General features: G+C 46.1%; 1 protein-coding gene across 1 annotated transcript in view; it reads right to left on the reverse strand.

Annotated features, from left to right (window-relative positions):
- The window catches only part of LOC146032726 (C-type lectin domain family 2 member B-like), a 114,898-nt gene that overhangs the window by 16,601 nt on the left and 75,356 nt on the right, over nt 1-22,941 (reverse strand). The window contains exon 5 of the mRNA XM_083158510.1: nt 3,378-3,484. Within this exon, the coding sequence (XP_083014636.1) occupies nt 3,378-3,484 (107 nt within the window). The remainder of the gene's footprint in view (nt 1-3,377; nt 3,485-22,941) is intronic.

The following is a 22,941-nucleotide window of genomic DNA, read 5'->3' on the forward strand; positions in this document are numbered from 1 at the left end:
AAAATATCGTCGAGGTACACAACAAGATATTTATATAAGACATCTCTGAAAATTTCATTGACGAATTCTTGAAAGACGGCAGGTGCATTACTGAGACCGAAGGGCATCACTAGATACTCGTAATGCCCATCTCTAGTGTTGAAGGCTGTCTTCCATTCGTCGCCTTTGCGAATTCTGATTAGGTTGTACGCCCCTCTGAGGTCAAGCTTGGTAAAAATTTTTGCACCTTTGATACGATCAAATAACTCAGTGATCAAGGGAAGAGGATAACTGTTCTTGATGGTTATCTCATTGAGACCTCTATAATCTATGCATGGGCGTAACCCTCCATCTTTTTTTTTCACAAAAAAGAATCCTGCACCAGCAGGGGAGGTAGAGGGCCGGATAAAACCTTTCTGGAGATTTTCTTGAATATACTCTGACATCGCTTTGGTCTCAGGGATTGACAGAGGATAAGTACGCCCCTTAGGAGGGGACTTTCCAGGGAGGAGATCGATGGGACAATCCCATCGGCGGTGTGGAGGCAGCACATCAGCGGCTTGTTCACTGAAAACATCGCTGAATTCATGATACACTGAGGGAAGACCCGGAAGGCTTTTAACTGCAGAAGATCGAACCGGAGTTACTTCGGTCAAGCAATGTTTCTGGCAATATTTGCTCCATTCCACAATTTGGAGAGATCTCCAATCGATACGGGGGTTGTGGAGTTGTAGCCATGGCAACCCTAACACAAGGTCATAAGAGGATTTAGGAATGACCAGGAAGTCCATACATTCTTGATGAAGTACCCCTACGTGGAATGAGACAGGAACTGTCCGATGCACAATATCACTTCCGGGAATCCTACTTCCATCCACCGCTGTCAAGTAGTGAGGTTGGGAAAGAGGCAGAATCGGAATTTTGCACTTTTTTACCAGCTCGGCTGAGATAAAGTTCCCTGCAGCCCCGGAGTCTGCCAGGGCAGAGACTTGCAGGGTACCCACAGGGGACACAAGGGCAACAGGTAGAATCAAGTCAGTGGTGGGAGGAGTTTTACTGAAACAACCTAACCTGACTCCCCCACTGCAGGTTAGGGCTTGGCGTTTCCCGGATGCTCGGGACAGGACCCAATGAAGTGGCCGGGGGCGGCACAGTAAATACATAATTTTCCTTTTTGCCTCCTGGACCGTTCCTCTGTAGATAACCTGGATCTACCTATTTGCATAGGTTCTTCTGTAGCGGTTGTCGCAGGACGGTGCTGAGGCGGAGGCGGAACTCGGGGAACTACTTTCTTTAATCTTTCTAAACCTCGCTCTCTTAGGCGCAGGTCTATTTTGACCCACAAGGATATTAATTCTTCAAGCTGCTCAGGGAGATCTCGGGTGGCTAGTTCATCTTTGATGCGTTCTGAGACGCCCAACCAGAAGGCGGCTGTTAACGCCTCATTGTTCCATTTGAGCTCGGAGGCAAGAGTCTGAAATTGAACCACGAATTGGCCCATGGAACGAGAGCCCTGTTTAAGGCGGTGAATTTCTGTAGAGGCTGATGCAGGTCTTCCTGGCTCATCGAATATCCGTCGGAAGGTAGAGACGAATCTGTCGTAATCGGTGAGAATTGGATCAGATCTTTCCCAGAGGGGTGATATCCAATCTAGGGCAGAACCAGTCAGCAAGGAGACAATATATGCTATCTTGGTCCTGGCGGTCAGAAAGTTCTGCGGCAGAAGTTCAAATTGGATGTCACATTGGTTTAGAAAGCCTCTACAACTTTTGGGATTGCCATCATATTTATTAGGAGTAGGCAGCTGAAGACGAGGAATATATGCTGGGGCATGAGTGGCAGGCTGATTAGATACTGGTGGCGGAGGTGGCTGGAGAGACTGCTGGAGGGAATCCAGACGAGTGGACACATCCTGGAGGTATGTAATCACCTGCTGCTGCGTCGCTTCTTGTGTTTCTATACGCGAGGTAACATCTTGGAGAGCCGCTGGCCCCACACTATGGTCGCGTGCCGAGTCCATCGGTCTTGAACAATCTGTCACGGCCTGGACTGTCTGTGTTCCCGGCACTGACCTGGGTGCGCCAGTGGAGGGCGCAGGGAACTGGAAGCGAGGAGGCTTGAGGTAGCTGGAGCTCATGCACGGAGGCTGGAGGGAGATGACCTGCCGGGGACACAGAGGATTGGCTGAGACCTAAAGCAGAAGCGCGGGGTCTAAGCCGACAGTGGTATTCACCAGGAACCCCCGCAAGGGGATATGGACTTCGCTGCAACTGCCGACCAGGTCGCGACCCTCTGCCCAGGTTCCCCTGTGGCTTTGGCAGGGTTTGGATAACAAGAGTCTTTAGAGGGGTACTTAAACCATCGATGGTGATCGATGGCACTGAATGCTATGCAGCAACACGGAGGGTACTTGAGAGATGAGAGATGCGGCCTGGAAGCCGGGGATGACACAAGGGTAGCACAGGGAGACACAGGAGACACTGAGGATCACTGGAGCGGCTAGGGAGCCGATACTGGAGATCACTGGGGATCGCTGGAGCGGCCTGAGAGCCGAGGGGAGACGGGCACGGAACCCACTGATATCCGGACGCTGAGCAGATAACCTGGACTGCACTAGAAGACAGGATCACACGGCAGATGGAACACGTGGAGACTTCTGGCAGGAGTGGAATAACCAGGACGCTGAGAGTATCACAGGTGACAGCGGACTCAGGTAACCGGATCTCTGGAGCAAGTGGGGAGTCTTGACAGGAGCTTAACGCTGGAGAACTCACAGGTAAACTGACGAGTTGTTCAAGACAAGGAGGAGTCTGTGAGCTAGGCTTTTATCCCTCCAGGTGATTAGGGAATCAGACGCAGGTGATGGAATTAGCTGCAGCAGCAGCACACAGACCAGGAAGTAAGTTGGAGCTTACCTGGATCATGTGACCCGCAGCTTGATCAGGGAATACACCTGGAGCTCACAGTGACACAGGGGCGACTTGGAAACAGAAGACATCACGCCAGGGATTGCCGACTGTGCCGGCAGCTGATCTACGGAGGACACTACCCCAGCGTGCCGGTAAGGGGCGCATGCGAGCGGTGCGAGAACCGGGGTTCATGACACCATGACCTCAGTGCTGTGAGGCAGTAATGCTAAATATTACACCATCCGTATAGCTGCTATGTTCCCGCGGACATCACTCCTGCACATGCACAGGACTCCACATAGCTGCCATGTTCCTGGGGACATCTCTCCCACAGGACTCCACATAGCCGCCATGTTCCCGGGGACATCTCTCCTGCACATGCACAAGACTCACCTGCTGCACCAATGTCAGTTCCACCTCTAACATGAGTTATGGGGATCTCAGGATTTGGGGTGATTAGTGTGACCTCACAGCTGTAGAAGAACTTACACATTGCTGCCGTCGGCCCATATTCCTGTCCACATCTTCCCTTGGTAATGGGTTCCTTTAGCAGTTAATCCAATCCAGAATTCCTGTGCTGTGACAGTCACCAGTTTCTGTGGTAATACACAATATAGATGCTAGTATTAGTGTGAGCGCCAAGTAGGATGAGCAGGGAAGAGGAACTGCATGGGTTTTCAAATATGGCGGGTGTTACAATGAACACTAAATACTTAGAAGTCCTTATACTGTTATATGTAAGAAGGGAACCACTGACACGGCCAAAGCTGCTGTACTGGGAGTGTGTTATTCTCCCAAATATATAAAATAATCCAAAAAAAAGTACAGTGCTAGGGTTTAAACTGAAAGATGTACACTACCACTTGTTTAAAAATATTTATATGACATTTATTAATTCATAAAATAAAACACATAGTGAATGAGAATTCTCACAATCATAAAGAAACAATACTATAATGTTAAAAAACAATTCATAGATTTCAGAGATTTGTTATATCCCCACACTAATGGGTTGGCTCTAGGGTGGCCAATCCCGGGATCAGGATCGGCGGGATCCCGGGATTTGGCACCCAAAATGCCGGGATTTCAATCCCGGGATTGGAGATTCCAATCCGCTCAGACGCTGCCCGGCTTCTTCCATACCCGGCGTGCGGCCTGCGCAGCGTGATGAGGTCAGCTGTCACGCTGCGCAGGCCACACAGCGGAGCTGCCCACACACCCAGCAACCCGGCTTATCAGCACACGCCCGCCCACCCGCCAAGCTACGCGACCGCCCAAACTGCTGCCCACCTGCCCAGCTGAAGCTGCCCACCCGCCCAGCGGACATACCTGCAGCCCACCCGGCTCCCAGCAATATCTGAACTTTTGCCCACCCACCCAGCACCCGCAAATGTAAGTTCTGTGAATGTGCAGGGTGGCCGGGGCGTTTTTTTTTAAATTAGGGAAGCCAATCCCGGGATCCCGGGAATCCCGGGATTGAGCATTTTTCAATCCCGAATCCCGGGATTGAAAAAATGCCCCGGGATTGGCTTCCCTAGTTGGCTCCACAAGATGAACAATCTATTATAATTCACTGCACCAGCACATGATAGTTACCAGTTGGAGACGGAGAGGTAATTGCCAGCACATGATAGTTACCAGTTGGAGACGGAGAGGTAATTGCCAGCACATGATAGTTACCAGTTGGAGACTGAGAGGTAATTGCCAGCACATGATAGTTACCAGTTGGAGACGGAGAGGTAATTGCCAGCACATGATAGTTACCAGTTGGAGACGGAGAGGTAATTGCCAGCACATGATAGTTACCAGTTGGTGGCGGAGAGGTAATTGCCAGCACATGATAGTTCCCAGTTGGAGACGGAGAGGTAATTGCCAGCACATGATAGTTACCAGTTGGAGACGGAGAGGTAATTGCCAGCACATGATAGTTCCCAGTTGGAGACAGGGAGGTAATTGCCAGCACATGATAGTTACCAGTTGGAGACGGAGAGGTAATTGCCAGCACATGATAGTTACCAGTTGGAGACGGAGAGGTAATTGCCAGCACATGATAGTTGCCAGTTGGAGACGGAGAGGTAATTGCCGGCACATGATAGTTACCAGTTGGAGACGGAGAGGTAATTGCCGGCACATGATAGTTACTAGTTGGAGACGGAGAGGTAATTGCTGGCACATGATAGTTACTAGTTGGAGACGGAGAGGTAATTGCCAGCACATGATAGTGACCAGTTGGAGACGAAGAGGTAATTGCCAGCACATGATAGTGACCAGTTGGTGACGGAGAGGTAATTGCCAGCACATGATAGTGACCAGTTGGAGACGGAGAGGTAATTGCCAGCACATGATAGTGACCAGTTGGAGACGGAGAGGTAATTGCCAGCACATGATAGTGACCAGTTGGAGACGGAGAGGTAATTGCCAGCACATGATAGTTACCAGTTGGAGACGGAGAGGTAATTGCCAGCACATGATAGTTACCAGTTGGAGACGGAGAGGTAATTGCCAGCACATGATAGTTACCAGTTGGTGACGGAGAGGTAATTGCCAGCACATGATAGTTACCAGTTGGAGACGGAGAGGTAATTGCCAGCACATGATAGTTACTAGTTGGAGACGGAGAGGTAATTGCCAGCACATGATAGTTACCAGTTGGAGACGGAGAGGTAATTGCCAGCACATGATAGTTACCAGTTGGAGACGGAGAGGTAATTGCCAGCACATGATAGTTACCAGTTGGTGACGGAGAGGTAATTGCCAGCACATGATACAGTAGTTCCCAGTTGGAGACAGGGAGGTAATTGCCAGCACATGATAGTTACCAGTTGGAGACGGAGAGGTAATTGCCAGCACATGATAGTGACCAGTTGGAGACGAAGAGGTAATTGCCAGCACATGATAGTGACCAGTTGGTGACGGAGAGGTAATTGCCAGCACATGATAGTGACCAGTTGGAGACGGAGAGGTAATTGCCAGCACATGATAGTGACCAGTTGGAGACGGAGAGGTAATTGCCAGCACATGATAGTGACCAGTTGGAGACGGAGAGGTAATTGCCAGCACATGATAGTTACCAGTTGGAGACGGAGAGGTAATTGCCAGCACATGATAGTTACCAGTTGGTGACGGAGAGGTAATTGCCAGCACATGATACAGTAGTTCCCAGTTGGAGACAGGGAGGTAATTGTCAGCACATGATAGTTACCAGTTGGAGACGGAGAGGTAATTGCCAGCACATGATAGTTCCCAGTTGGAGACAGGGAGGTAATTGCCAGCACATGATAGTTACCAGTTGGAGACGGAGAGGTAATTGCCAGCACATGATAGTTACCAGTTGGAGACGGAGAGGTAATTGCCAGCACATGATAGTTACCAGTTGGAGACGGAGAGGTAATTGCCAGCACATGATAGTTACCAGTTGGAGACAGAGAGGTAATTGCCAGCACATGATAGTTACCAGTTGGAGACGGAGAGGTAATTGCCAGCACATGATAGTTACCAGTTGGAGACGGAGAGGTAATTGCCAGCACATGATAGTTACCAGTTGGAGACGGAGAGGTAATTGCCAGCACATGATAGTTACCAGTTGGAGACGGAGATGTAATTGCCAGCACATGATAGTTGCCAGTTGGAGACGGAGAGGTAATTGCCAGCACATGATAGTTGCCAGTTGGAGACGGAGAGGTAATTGCCAGCACATGATAGTTACCAGTTGGAGATGGAGAGGTAATTGCCAGCACATGATAGTTACCAGTTGGAGACGGAGAGGTAATTGCCAGCACATGATAGTTACCAGTTGGAGACGGAGAGGTAATTGCCAGCACATGATAGTTACCAGTTGGAGACGGAGAGGTAATTGCCAGCACATGATAGTTACCAGTTGGAGACGGAGAGGTAATTGCCAGCACATGATAGTTACCAGTTGGAGACGGAGAGGTAATTGCCAGCACATGATAGTTACCAGTTGGAGACGGAGAGGTAATTGCCAGCACATGATAGTTACCAGTTGAAGACGGAGAGGTAATTGCCAGCACATGATAGTTACCAGTTGGAGACGGAGAGGTAATTGCCAGCACATGATAGTTACCAGTTGGAGACGGAGAGGTAATTGCCAGCAGATGATATTTACCAGTTGGAGACGGAGAGGTAATTGCCAGCACATGATAGTTACCAGTTGGAGACGGAGAGGTAATTGGGGTCTCCTAATGAAATGGCTGTATTAGTTTGGATGAAGTCCCGGATGAATGCCCAGTGAGTCCAGGTGTTCATAGCATAGTGATTGTAGGCAGTCCTTTTGGTATCAGTATACCCAGCATGACACTGCTGAAGCTGCTGAATATTCATAGTCCTGGTAATGAGTAAACTGGTCTGGAATAAAGTGCAAAGTCAGTTGCAGATTGGTATTGTGCAAAATCGCAGGAAGGAGTCTTGTGGAGAAAGTTCTCAACGCGTTTCAATGTGATCTCACGTCTTCATCAGGAGCTGGAGTATGGAGAGTCTCTAGGGAACCTCCATATATAGAGATAAGTAGGAGTAGTATCGTGCACAGGACAATAAGAGAGTCACAAATAGTTAAAGAACCAACTAGAAAATCTATGTATTTGATGACATACAACAGTTATACCGTTGGAGGTGCCTCGAGGAATCAAGTACTAGTATACTTAACGAGAAGAGAAATGGTAGTCCACAGATAGTGGGCAGCCATTCGCAGACAAGGATTCCTTTTTGGAGGCACACTTTTAATTTGTTAGGGATGGTGTACAATGAATAAGTTAAAACTTAACTTTTAATTCCATTTAGTATAAAATAGTGATAACTCTATTAATTCATATAAAGCAAAATTAGCCATAAAGAGTTAAATAGCAATTTAAATATTAAGCATATTTTCTTGTGAGCAAGAAATGGCCACTGATATATGTTCATGTAATGGTATCCAAAATAGTGGCAGTTGGTGGTGTTATTTTAAATAGACATATAGCATAAATTATGCAAATATGATTTTTAAAAACCTATGATAGGATAGCTGATGACAAATCCAGAGTATGTGACTTATCTGTATGTATTTGAAAGTATATTTTTAGTTAAATTTGAGAATATAATACAAAGAGTCACATATAGTATGCCCCTAAATGGTAGTTAGCCGTATGTTATAAGAAACATCTTAGTATGGTAACTAGCGCAGGTATCCTTTAAAAAGATGGAAAAGGCAAGGAAAAAAAAGGTAGTACAGTGAGTTAGAGTCTACTCTTTCTGCTGCCCGCCTTCTTCAAAAAAATGAGCGGAGGGGGGTGAGAGAAGAGTTAGATACACTGATAGAAAAATAGCCAGTGAGAAGAGGACACTTCTGTATGTGGTGTTAGGTCAACCCTGATGCTGAAGCATTGCAGGGCTGAAATTCGCCACCAGAAAGTCTCTCTCTACACGGAAAGTAGAGAAATAGAGAAGAGGGAGGGGGGGGGGGGGGGGCGGGGGAAGAAGGGAAGGGTGAGAGTTAAGGTAATATAGAAGAGGAAAAGGTAATATTTCTGACACAGGCTGATGGATCAGCAAGAATAAATGTTTATACTATTAATGTCTGGTAGCAGATTTATAGCTGTCCTTCCTAAATAAAGTATATCCTGGTATAGCTATGTCCCAGTCATGATTTTCATTGCACCATGTCTCTGTAATAGCCACAATATCCAGTTCATCCCTTGTCATTATTGCAATTAGTTCTGGGATTTTATTTCCTAAGCTCCTAGCATTTGCACACATAGCTCTTAAAGTTGTGTTTGTGCTTCTCCTGCTGCTAGCTATGTTCATCTTTCTGCCTATATCTATTCGGTTTTGATCGGCATTATCTTCTGTTGCAGTGGATAGGCTTCCTGTTCCATTTGCCTGCAGAGACAATACCTCTAGGTTGGGGGAGCAGATTTCTTCATTCTTATTTGGTTCATATGTAGCTAGGAGAAAGGTGCAGGGACGAGCGCTGTGAGCGGTGTTAGGTCTGACCTGATGCCTAGGCAGAGCAGGACAGAGATGTGCCGCCAGCGTGTCACAAGCGCCCGGAGAAGGAAGCAGGGAGCGAGGAGGATACCTGCGGGGCTGGGGGTGACTGGAACTGTGTCACGGCTGGCAGTTTCCCATAGACTGAGGGGGCTGCTAGCGCCTATGCAGCATCAATCAGAACGCGTTTCACCACGTGGGCTTGATCACCTGAAGCCTAACGTGGTGAGCGCGATGTCAGGTATTTATGTGCAATTGATTGCATATTGGTTGCAGCTGAGATTGATTGGCTGACTTAGCTGTTGCCAGCTAGAATGAGCAGAGCGTATTAGCGGTAAATTTTACAACGTGCAGAGAACGAGAGCTAATCACAGGGGATAACTGAATACATTGTAATGAGTGGAGAGGGAAGGATGATGAATTTAATGAACAGACACAAAAGTGAGATAATTACCAAAAAATGGTTTTAAACAATGAATGGGGACACACCAAAAAATATTATAATTAACGCCTTAGAAGAACAATATTGAAAATATTTTTATTAAAGAACTTAAATTAGTATATATTTTTATTAAAGAAATTAAATTAATATATATATGTTTTTTATATCACCGTATTTTATGAGGTAAAAAAGGGAGAGTTTTTAAGCAATATCAAATTATCTGGTGTAATAAATAGTTGGCTGCTGAATAGTGATAAATTTAAGGTTAACCAATATGCAATCAATTGCACATAAATACCTGACATCGCACTCACCACGTTAGGCTTCAGGTGATCAAGCCCACGTGGTGAAACGCGTTCTGATTGACGCTGCATAAGCGCTAGCAGCCCCCTCAGTCTATGGGGAACTGCCAGCCGTGACACAGTTCCAGTCACCCCCAGCCGCCGCAGGTATCCTCCTCGCTCCCTGCTTCCTTCTCTGGGCGCTTGTGACACGCTGGCGGCGCATCTCTGTCCTGCTCTGCCTAGGCATCAGGTCAGACCTAACACCGCTCACAGCGCTCGTCCCTGCACCTTTCTCCTAGCTACATTTCTCCAGCAGCACGCCGGCCTCATCACTTACATCTCCCGTCCGCTCCTTGAAGACGGGACCTTGGTGACTGATCCCGGCACCCAGCACTGCCTTCTGCTCCGCTCCTTTCCCTACCTTCTTCCTCTGGGTACAAGGTAACATATATACTATTTTTCTACATACAGTAATGTCACTTTCAGCAGCAGATATAATTTTGGTGCATCTCTAAACAAATTTGTTGGTTATCACCGCTGATTGGCATTTAATCTACTGTGCTTCTGTGGCCATCTGTGACTATTGATCCAGTTCATGTTATACATTCGTGGTGTGCATTGTCAGATTGATTGCTGTCACTAAACCATTGTCGGTGCCCATGCTGTGTGCACATACATGCATTTGTTTTTCCTCTCTGAGGATTTCTGTGCAGTGGCGACATAGGTTATTTTTCCTACAGTCAAACTTGTCATATTAATGACCAATAATAGACTTAATTCAACACCTCTACCAAGAACACACTTTGTTATAAATTTACTGCCAGAAAGTAACGGTATCAACATCTTTAAATTGTTGATTTATCAACATTCAGTCACAACCTTATTACAGCCACATATTAAAGGTTAAAAGGCTGCTGAACACCATTGATAGATTATTGATACATGAATACCTGTGTATAATTTTATACAAATTTTTTGGCACTTCTTTACTTTCACGGCGCCAGCATGGCGCCGCGCGTCAGAGTCCCCTTGCGGGGCTCGCTTCGCTCGCCCACGCTGCGGGCTCGGTGGCTCGCTACGCTCGCCACGCTATTTAAAATCAACTCCATGCCAACATGGATAGTGGAGGTATGAACTATCCATGTTGGCATGGCGTTAACTTCGTTTATTTTACTTAGTTTGTGGCGAGCGTAACCCGGAAGTACGCGCGGCGCCATGCTGGCGCCGTGAAAGTAAAGAAGTACCAATTTTTTTGTCTGTGTCCTTTTGCTCAGTTGCATGTAAAGATTTTTCAACCAATTGCCATGTTAATAGGCTACAATAGACTGAATTCAATATCTTCACTCTGAGCACACACTTTTATAAATCTGCTACCAGACATTAATAGTATAAACATTTATTCTTGCTGATCCATCAGCCTGTGTCAGAAATATTACCTTTTGCCTCTTCTATATTACCTTAACTCTCACCCTTCCCTTCTCCCCCCCCCCCCCCCCCCCTCTTCTCTATTTCTCTACTTTCCGTGTAGAGAGAGACTTTCTGGTGGCGAATTTCAGCCCTGCAATGCTTCAGCATCAGGGTTGACCTAACACCACTTACAGAAGTGTCCTCTTCTCACTGGCTATTTTTCTATCAGTGTATCTAACTCTTCTCTCACCCCCCTTCTGCTCATTTTTTTGAAGAAGGCGGGCAGCAGAAAGAGTAGACTCTAACTCACTGTACTACCTTTTTTTTCCTTGCCTTTTCCATCTTTTTAAAGGATACCTGCGCTAGTTACCATACTAAGATGTTTCTTATAACATACGGCTAACTACCGAGTATTATATTCTCAAATTTAACTAAAAATATACTTTCAAATACATACAGATAAGTCACATACTCTGGATTTGTCATCAGCTATCCTATCATAGGTTTTTAAAAATCATATTTGCATAATTTATGCTATATGTCTATTTAAAATAACACCACCAACTGCCACTATTTTGGATACCATTACATGAACATATATCAGTGGCCATTTCTTGCTCACAAGAAAATATGCTAAATATTTAAATTGCTATTTAACTCTTTATGGCTAATTTTTCTTTAAATTTGCTTTTAAATGGAATTAAAAGTTAAGTTTTAACTTATTCATTGTACACCATCCCTAACAAATTAAAAGTGTGCCTCCAAAAAGGAATCCTTGTCTGCGAATGGCTGCCCACTCTCTGTGGACTACCATTTCTTTTCTCCTTAAGTATACCCTCCATATTTACCCTGGATTGATTATACCAGTAATTGCAGGTGTGGAGACCCAATGAATTGTTCATGTTAAATACACAATAAAACAGATCATAAAAAGCTTAACATGATGCCAGTGGTAGGTATGCACAGGGGGGCTGTAAAGCAGAGTATTATTATACATAATCAGCATAAAAAACATATAAAACAGTTTCAGAAAAAAAACAGGGGTCTGTCATGTGACCGTGACTTGTCACATGATCCCGGAAGTATTGTCCCGAGTATATGTCTAAGTACCAATCTGTGCGATAGACAGATCGCACATGGACATTGTGTTTATAAAAAACAGTAGTATCTGTGTGTAGCTCTTAAGGATAATATCATCCCACAGTGGGGTGATCGGGGCTTCTGCGTGTCATGCCGACGGGTCCCGTCCCGGCCGCCATGGTTGGCAGAAGTGGCTGGCTCACATGGGTACAGATGGTGTTGTATGACATCATGGATGGATTGCGCTAAACGGCGCTGGTTGTCATATGGGATGCAGATGGTGGGCGGAAGTGTTATACCCACAGAGTTATACCCATACCCACAGAGAAGGAAACGCAGACATTCCCCTGACACCTGGGAAAAAAGAGGAACAAGGAACCCACCTGATACCCACAAAGAAAGAAAAAGGGAAGGGTACTCAAAGGAAAGAATCCTGATTGACATCTTTAACCGATGAGTGAAAGATCAAGAAAAAGAAGAGTACAATACTTCAGCACACACCTTGATGAATAGTATACAGTTACAAGATACTGCATGTAGAATATTGGACTCTGAAATCGAGGAAGATCCAGCCGAAGAATACCTGGATCATTTTTTAGACCAGGTCTATGGGGATCAGGCACCCAACCACAGACAAGGGGCGATCCCAAAAACCCCACATCCATCATACAACAGAAAGGGACAGAGGAGAAAAAGAAGCATCTCCACAAGCAAGGACAGCGAGGAGGAAGAAAGACCAAAAGGGAAGAGAAAAAATCACTACAACAAGGAAAGAAGAGAGACGAAAAAGAGACACACAAGGGCATCTTCAACCTAAGCAAATATCAATTGACACCATCTGAATACGCAGTGCTTGAGAAGGGCTTAAAATTTGCCCCAACAAATAAGTTAAAAAGTTCAATACATTCATAGATCTGTATAAGTTTGTTCGTAAGTTAACTCTGAAGAAACACTTTAGAAGGAAGGACAAAGAAGGGGAAGAAATAGATACCGGTAGAGGCAAAGGAAAAAGTCCTGAGGAAAACCCAGATAAAAATCCTGAGAATAAATTCGTACACACGGATCTGAAAAGTAAGTCAGTGTTCTTCCCAAGACACCTCAAGGGACCTTTCATGAAAACCTTCGAGAAATTGGTGGAGAAAGACCTTGAAAAAATTCCAGAGAAAATCAAAAATACAGATTGGAACATAACGAAACAGGAAAAGGAGGCCATGGAGTCATTAAGGAAAAATTACTCCATAATAAAACCGTCAGATAAAGGGGGGGGGGGTATAGTGGTGATGGACAGAGAGACATACGAAGCAGAAGCATTAAGACAACTGAAAGATAACACCACATACCGGACCAATAACTAAGACTGAACCCCATGAACTCCTATAAAAAAAGAATTGGAGAAACTACGAAGAAAAGGACAGGAAAAAGGAATACTAAATCAACAAGAATATGGCCATCTTCTACCATCGAACCCCATCATACCGGTATTTTACCACATGCCGAAGGTGCACAAAGATATAAACCAACCACCAGGACGTCCCATAGTTGCAGGTATCGGATCCACTACGTCAAATCTATTAAGCTACATCGACAAGTTCCTACAACCAATTGTAAAACAACAGAAGGGTTACATCAAAGACACATCTCAGGTACTAAATATGCTTAAGGATGTACAATGGGAAGAAACATACCTGCTAGCTACCTGTGATATCAAGGCGCTATACACATGCATCAAACATGAGGATGATGCAAGCACGTGAGAAAAAGGTTGGAAGAGGACTCGGAGATGAACACAGAACAGATCGAGTTCATTATCGAATCAATCCATTTCATCCTCAACCATAACTACTTCTGGTATGGAGACACCTTTTACCCCCCATGCCAAGGAACAGCGATTGGGACCAAATTTGCCCCATCATATGCAAACCTCTTCTTAGCGTATTGGGAAATAGAAACCATATGGAACAACAACACGTATGGAAGTAATCTACTCCTATGGGCTAGGTACATTGACTGCGTCATAATTATATGGAATGGAGAGGAAGCTGACCTAAAAAAGTTTATAGAAATCATCAATGGCAACCAGATTAACCTGGAATTCACAAGCACCATCAGCAGCACAAATGTGAATTTTTTAGATCTGAATCTCTTTGTGGAAAACGGTAAGATTGAAACTAAAACATACATAAAACCAACTGACTGTAATGGCTACCTAGGGGCCACAAGTAACCACCACAGGAAATGGAAACAAAATATCCCGGGTGGACAGCTAAGAAGGATACGCCGGAATTGTTCCAAACAAGGAGACTATGAGAACCAATCCGAACAAATAATCTGTCAGCAACTCGGAGGTTTGTTGTGTTCCCGGCTGTGACCGTGGTGGACCAGTGGAGGGCGTTGTGTAGCGGAATACAGGGGGTTTGACGATTGACATGCACCAAGGAACAGGAGCACAGCGAACCAGAGTGTTGGCGGAGACCAGGAACAGGGGCGCGGAGTCTAACCTGCCAGCGGTGTTCACCAGGGAGTCCCGCAAGGAACTTTGGGCTTAGCTGCGTCTGACAGGCAGGTCGCGGCCCCCTGCCCTGGTCCTCTGGATGCAGGCTGGGAGTGAGGACACAGGAGGTATGAGAGAATGTCTTTTGAGACGGCTTGAGAGCCGGTGATGACAGTTGGCAGCCTGGGAGCTGCAGGATGGCCTGGAAGCCAGAGGTGACGACCTGGGAGTCGTTGGTATACGATGTCGATGACCAGGAGAGAATAACAAAGTCTCTGGGGGCACTTGTGGTAAACAGTTGACACGGGATGTTGACAACAGATGATCCTGCGACAATACTTAGAAGCAGCTACTGATGGATGTCCGGGATGACACGGATGTTGTTAGTCAATGGAGGACGACAGAAGCTGAGTATCGACTGTGGTGTAGACAGTATCAGTCGACAGATCAGGACAAGAAGGTGTAAGTCTCTGATGGTGATAGCTGGCTTAAGAGCCAGAGAGGTGCTCGGCAAAACACCTGATACTCGACTGCAGGGATGGTATCGCAGGAGTCTTCTGGAGATGGAATGAACCAGGTAAAACAATAACAATAGCTGGAGAAACGCTGGAGACTAGGACACAGGTAAACCTGGATATCCTAGAGCCTTGGGAACTTCCTCTGAACACAGGAGAACTCTGGAACAGGTAAAACAGTTGTTCAAGGCAAGGAGGACTCTGGGAAGCTGGCTTATACTCCTCCAGGTGATTGCTTGATTGTCTGCAGCTTGCAGCAGCAGACAGAACCAGGAAGTATGCCTTGAGTTACCTGGGATCATGTGACTGGTGCTGAACTCAGGAAGCTTCACTGGAGTTCTAATCACTGAAAATGCAGAGCAGCTGCAACAGCAGCAGCTAGGAAACAAACAGGCATGGAAACCTCAGGAAATAACTGTGAACCAAGTCAGGTTCATGACAGTACCCCCCCTTTTAGGGGTGGACTCCGAACACCCCAATGAATTTGGTAGGAGAGCTAAGAACTCCCAAGTGAGTTTTTCACAGACCTTCTCAGTCTCCATCTTCGGAACAGGTGGACCATCCATCAATGCTGGAAACTGAATGTATTGGGGCATCTTCCTGGCGAAAAACATGGTCGTGGAGAATAGGACCTCCCTGGAAAGGAATTTTATGCTGTATACACTCTGGACAAGATGCCACACATTCTTTGATGTCTTCTCTGATCTGTGGCCACCCATCGGAGCGTTGCTGAATCTCGAGGGTGTTTTGGGCACCGGGATGCCCGGAGAACAAAGATTTGTGAACCCCTGACAACTGTCTTGGGCGGAGCTCAGGGGGCACAAATGTCTTACAAGAAGGAGATGCTTGCGTAGGAGCAAATGCAATGGGATCAGGAATGGGGTAGTCTTCCTCCATGGAGCGAGATAAGACATCAGTCTTAACACTTCGAGTACCAGAACGGTACATAAACTTATCACAGGGTTTGTTCTGACTGAGCTGACGTGGAACCTCTTTTACAGGAGAGCGATGGGATTCTACGTCTCTGGAATCCATACAAGGTCGGAGACCACCTTTTTTCTTCGCAGGGCAAACACCTATACCAGCAGGAGGATTAGAAGGTCGGACGAATCTCTTTTGAAGATTCTTTCTATGACAAGATGGTATGGCCTGATTCTTAGGGACAGATACCGGGTAGGTACGGCCTTTAGGAGGAGTTTTCTTTGGGAGCAAATTGATGGAGCGATCCCACTCCTGATGTGGTGGCAGGGTATCAACAGCCTGCACATCTATAAAGTCTCTGTATGTGTCAGGCCGACCAGGAAATAGTGGGACATTTGTGGAACCGGTTGGCAGCGCCGGAACAGTACAATGCTGATGACAATATGAACTCCAATGATCCAACTGTAAAGTGGACCAGTTGATACTGGGGTTATGGAGTCGGAGCCATGGAAGCCCCAGCACGATGTCATAGGATGCTTTGGGAATCACAAGGAATTTTATTAACTCTTGATGCGAAGTACCAACTTTTAAAAGGACAGGGTGAGTACGGAAATGAACCTCACTGCCAGGAATCTTGCTGCCATCCATCGCTGTAACAGAGATATGTGGAGATATGGGTACCAGGGGGATTTTTAACTTGGAGACAAGGTCATAAGATATGAAGTTTCCAGCTGACCCGGAATCTGCTAGGGCAGAACTGGGTATGGGTCCGGCTGGAGTCTCGAGGGACACTGAAAGGACAAAGTCTTTATCACGAGGAGATTTCACAAGTTGACCTAACCTAACTTCTTCATTGTAGGTCAGGCCTTGGCGTTTTCCCGAACGCTCAGGACAAGCATCAATGAAATGATTGGAAGCAGCACAATATATACACAATCTATTGCACTGCCTGCGGGTACGTTCGTCCGGAGTCAGGCGTGATCTACCCATTTGCATGGGTTCTTCATGGTCTGGAGACACAGAACGTGATTCAGGAATATCTCTGGGAATTAACTTCTTTTGTTTTTCAAGACCCCTCTCACGGAGGCTTAAATCAATCTTGACACATTGGGAGATAAGGTCTTCCAATCGATCTGGAAGATCCCGGGTTGCCAGCTCATCCTTGATGCGATCCGATACTCCTAACCAGAACGCAGCTGTCAAGGCTTCATTGTTCCACAGCAACTCGGATGCCAAAGTCTGAAAGTGGACCACATATTGCCCCATGGGTCGAGATCCCTGTTTGACCCGAAGGATATCTGTGGAAGCAGAGGCTGAGCGACCTGGTCTATCAAAAATACGGCGAAAAGTCTGGATAAACTTGTCATAGTCTGCAAGGATAGAATCAGACTTCTCCCACATCGGTGATACCCACTCGAGGGCAGATCCGGAAAGCAATGAGACAATATATGCAATCTTGATTCTAGCTGTTGGGAAGTTGTGGTGTAACAGTTCAAATTGAATTTGACACTGATTAATGAATCCCCTACAGGTCTTGGAATCACCATCGTACTTGCTAGGTACCGGCAATTGGAGACTGGAATGAGGAGCGGGTGATAAAAAATTTTGGACAGTCGACACATGAGTTGTTAATGACTGCTGCATTGTATCCAATCGACCGGATACCTCTTGAAGATATTTTATCACCTGTTGTTGAATGGTTTCTTGGGTCTCAATTCGGGCGGTAACATTTTGGAGAACCGCTGGTCCCACGCTTGGGTCTTGAGCCGAGTCCATCGGCCTTGAACAATCTGTCAGCAACTCGGAGGTTTGTTGTGTTCCCGGCTGTGACCGTGGTGGACCAGTGGAGGGCGCTGTGTAGCGGAATACAGGGGGTTTGACGATTGACATGCACCAAGGAACAGGAGCACAGCGAACCAGAGTGTTGGCGGAGACCAGGAACAGGGGCGCGGAGTCTAAGCTGCCAGCGGTGTTCACCAGGGAGTCCCGCAAGGAACTTTGGGCTTAGCTGCGTCTGACAGGCAGGTCGCGGCCCCCTGCCCTGGTCCTCTGGACTCAGGCTGGGAGTGAGGACACAGGAGGTATGAGAGAATGTCTTTTGAGACGGCTTGAGAGCCGGTGATGACAGTTGGCAGCCTGGGAGCTGCAGGATGGCCTGGAAGCCAGAGGTGACGACCTGGGAGTCGTTGGTATACGATGTCGATGACCAGGAGAGAATAACAAAGTCTCTGGGGGCACTTGTGGTAAACAGTTGACACGGGATGTTGACAACAGATGATCCTGCGACAATACTTAGAAGCAGCAACTGATGGATGTCCGGGATGACAATGAAACAACGTTGTTTCAGTGCATGCTGCTGACTGGAAGCCCGCCTCAGACCGACCACACAGCTGAAGTGCAGCGTCTTACATCTAACGCTGCCGGCCATCAGCTCTATTACCACCCGACCCTTCTCACTCTGCAGCTTGGACCTACAATCCAGCCCCCTGTTGAACACAGTCATTTAATCTGCCGCTGAGAGTTCAGAGCGCCGCTGTGGTCAGGACGGTGACTCCGTCACTGACTACACACGGACCGGACCGCGTGAATTACATCACCGCTGAAGCAGGCTACTAACAAAGGTGGAGATAAGCTTCCTTTCTACCAAACAACCGATATATGTTCACAAGGATTACCGCTGCAAAAGGGTGAGCATTACATCTGAGTGTGTGGGCACAAAATAGAAATGCACCATTGACTGAGTCGGTATACAATATAGTTCTGAGCCGGACTAATACACTATTGTCCTCCTTCCATTGTCCTAACTAACGGACTCCAATTGGAATATATTTCCAAAAGTATTGCAAAAATCTTATTAAGAAATTGGGATCCCAGTTCAGCAGTTTAATTGATTATTTTATTAAATGTAATTAAATGTACTGTATATGTAATGTCATATGTTTTAATATTTCTATATTTTCATATAAACTTTACTAAACCAAACAGTGTGTCCGTCATTCAGTTTATCACAGCCTAAGTATAATTTCATTCATTATCATTTTTTTAAAATTGCTACCAATTAATCAGCAGCGCATTATACCTTTTCCCCTGTCTCAGGGGTTTCTTTGTATTGTAATTTAATAGCGTAGTGACCATCCGAGTCTCTATACCACCAAGGGAGTCCCCCACATTGTATACTGCTTATTTCACACAGCTTATTATTCTTCCCCTTCTCATCACTCCTTGATTTTTACCTAGATAGCCGATTACATGCAATTCTTATTTTTAATATTCAGAATTATATTTATTATGTATATTATATTCCTTCACTCATATTTCGTTTTCCATATTGCATACACCTCCATATTTTATTTTATTCTATTTATTTTATTCTATTTTATTTTATTATTTAAATTTATTATGTATACTCATAATTAGCACAGCTCTAATCTATCGTAGTATTGAAACAAATCCCTGATGTGTCTATGTCTGCTGTCTTGTGTTACTGTGCAAATTAAGCCAAGTTACAGCCAATAAGCCACAACAGTAACTGTCTACACAATTAGTAGACATATATCCAGAAGCCGACATAGAAGTTATAGAGCCGCGTCCACACCACCCAACCACCCAATCATCCAAGCTTCCATCCTGAAATGAGGAAGAGGGACCGGGTACCTTGGTGAAGCATACCACACCCGCACCTTAAGGGCGGACTCTTAGCTGACAGTTGTTATCAGCAGAACACCGCCGGGGCGCACAGAGACAGGTATGACGTCGCGCCCGCCCCCTCACACAGCTGATAGAGACAGAGCGGCAATGGGAAGCCGGGAAACTGAGGGGTGGAGATGACGCCGCATCAGGCACCCCACAAGGGGATCACCTGCTACTAGGACGCCCGGGTAAGGGCGGAAGTTAAAACAAAAGACAGCATAAGACTGCTGGACGCCCACACAGGGGCGTGTAAGTTAGAACCAATTAGAGCACAAGAAAATTGTATTTAAACCCCAGCCTGCAGGGGCATCAACCACACACACCATCCTGAGGAAGCCTTGTTGGCGAAACTAGTCGATGTATGTGGAGATCCCGCCTACGCCGTTTACACAACACGACATTGACGGGTAAGCAGGGCCGGCGCTACCCACTCAGCAGAGGATGCAAAGCAGGTAGGCGCCGTGCAGGAGAGGCGCCACTGTCCCTGCTCTGCATCCTCTGCTGTCCTCCGTGCCTGCCGGCTGCTGCTGCTGCGCCTGTCACACTTCATCACAGGCAGCAGCGCCAGAGGCACAGAGATCCCTCCTGGCTTATTATCAGATAGTCATCGGCAGGGTCCGAACGGGGGCGGAGCTTCACGGACGGAGGGGGCGTGGCTACACGGACCAGAAGGGGCGGAGCTACAATGGAGCAAGGCTGGCTGACTGAAGACACCAGGAAACAGGAGAGGATGAGCTGCCACCATTGTAAAGTGTAAGTGTACTAATGTCGGCAACTGATGTGGGCACGTTTGTAGGCAGCACTACTAATGTCGGCAACTGTTGTGGGCACATATGTAGGCAGCGCTACTAATGTCGGCAACTGGTGTGGGCACGTATATAGGCAGCACTGCTAATGTCGGCAACTGGTGTGGGCACGCATATAGGCAACGCTACTAATGTCGGCAGCTGATGTGGGCATGTGTATAGGCAGCGCTACTAACGTCGGCAACTGGTGTGGGCACGTGTATAGGCAGCACTATTAATGTCGGCAACGTGTGGGCACGTCTATATGCAGCGCTACTAATGTCGGCAACTCGTATGGGCAAGTGTGTAGGCAGCGGTACTACTGTCGGCAACAGATGTGGGCACGTGTAGAGGCAGCGCTACTAAAGTCAGCAACTGGTGTGGGCACGTGTAGAGGCAGCGGTACTAATGTTGGCAACTGGTGTAGGTACGTGTAGAGGCAGCACTACTAATGTCGGCAAGTGGTGTAGGCACGTGTAGAGACAGCGGTACTAATGTCGGCAACTGGTGTAGGCATGTGTACAGGCAGCACTACTAATGTCAGCAACTGGTGTGGGCATATGGTTACACAGTGCTACTACTGTCGGCAACTGATGTGGGCACTACGTATAAGCAGAGGTACTACTTTCAGGCAACTGGTGTGGGCATGTGTATAAGCAGAGCAACTACTTTCAGGCAACTGGTGTGGGTGTTATGTATAAGCAGAGGTACTACTGTCAGCATCTGGAGTGGGTATATGGTTACGCAGCGCTACTACTGTCGGCAACTGCTGTGGGCACTACTTGTAAGCAGAGCAACTACTTTTCGCAACTGGTGTGGGTGTTAAGAATAAGCAACGCTACAAATGTGGGCATATGCAGGAGTACTCGGGGCATTATGTGTAGCATAATGTGTGTCAATGTCATATGGGCATTATAATGCATGGCATATTATGTAAGGGGAATTACAGTGTGTGGCATAATGTGTAATGGGCATTATGGTGTTCTGCATATTGTGCAAGGGGTATCATGATGTGTGGCATTACAAATAATGTGCATTATTGTGTGTGGTTACTATAATGTGTTATGGGCTTTGAGGTTTGAAGCATAATGTGTTATGGGGATTATGGTGTTATTGGTACTTTTATGTGACCACGCCAATTCCCCATGAAGCCACGCTTCTACAATTTTGCGCGCGCCTTCGGCGCGCACTGTCCCTGTTTTTTCTAACATGGCACCAAAATTGCTAGTTACGGCACTGGTGCTGTGTTAGGAGAATAAGATTGTGCTACTGTGTGGTGTAATTTGGAGTGGGAGCATTATTGTGTGGCCAAACCCCTCCCTTTGTAAAGTTTGGGTGGGCGCAATTTTTTAGTTTGCAGGAGGGCGCCGAACCCCCTAGCACCGGCCCTGCGGGTAAGTCTGCCGGCAGACCCCCTGTACCCTGGGAACAGGTACTTTACTTCAAACCACTCTCACGAGCACTAGAAGACTTTCAAACAGCTACTTCAGCTACACCTACATGGCCTGTGCACTGAACTATTTTATGTTTGTCCTGTGATCCCCTGTCCATTTGTTTATGTATACCGGTAGTAGCTGTCATCTTAATTTATTTTACATATATACAGCATATACCATATCGTATTTTATCACGTATTCACAGTGTTTTATTATTGCTATTACTTTTATTACTGCTATTATTGTTGAACCTGCTGAAATTAATACAATTTCCATATAATATTTTCACCTGAACCACTGTGTATGTAATATCATTTGAAGTGAAGCGCAGGGTGTACATCCCCACTTGCCTTATGGAAGTGTTATACAGCCTCCTAGTACAATTGGTATAGGTAGTGTGTCAGTGTATGGCATATTTAGACATGTGTCACCGGAAGTGACACCTTGGATGGCGGAAATACAGCCAACCTTGCATATTGGTTGGCATTGTCTGGTATCTTTGATATCTGATACATTATGGTTTATAAACAAATAATAATAATAGAAACGGTGCAAAAGGTATATAGAGTAGGAGAGATAATATAGAGAGTAGAGGAAGCAGAGGAAGTGATTCCAGTAAAATATCTGGTCAGATCATATTTAAAAATATAAGTTTAATTAACATATGGTGAGTATAATATGTATAGTGCAAAGTCTCTACACCATACCTATCACAAGAAAAAGATGAGATACATTATCTTCAAAGTGTCAATAATACATTGCTATATGAGCCTTCATATGTCAAAAGGTATAGTTTTATATATATATATATATATATATCTTATATATTTGGCTACATCTGTCACTCAAAGTGTGTCTAGAGCTATAACGCTGGGTGGAGCCTCTGACTCACATGACAGAGAACCAGCCCAGTGAGCCCACAGACAGTGCCAGACACCCTCTGCCTCTCCATGTTACACAGCAAAGACACAGCTACTCACCAGACACACCAGGTGAGCGCCCCACACCTCCATACCTCCC

This window comes from Crinia signifera, chromosome 1 (assembly GCF_055691185.1).
Source record: "Crinia signifera chromosome 1, ASM5569118v1, whole genome shotgun sequence".
Taxonomy (NCBI): Eukaryota; Metazoa; Chordata; class Amphibia; order Anura; family Myobatrachidae; genus Crinia; species Crinia signifera.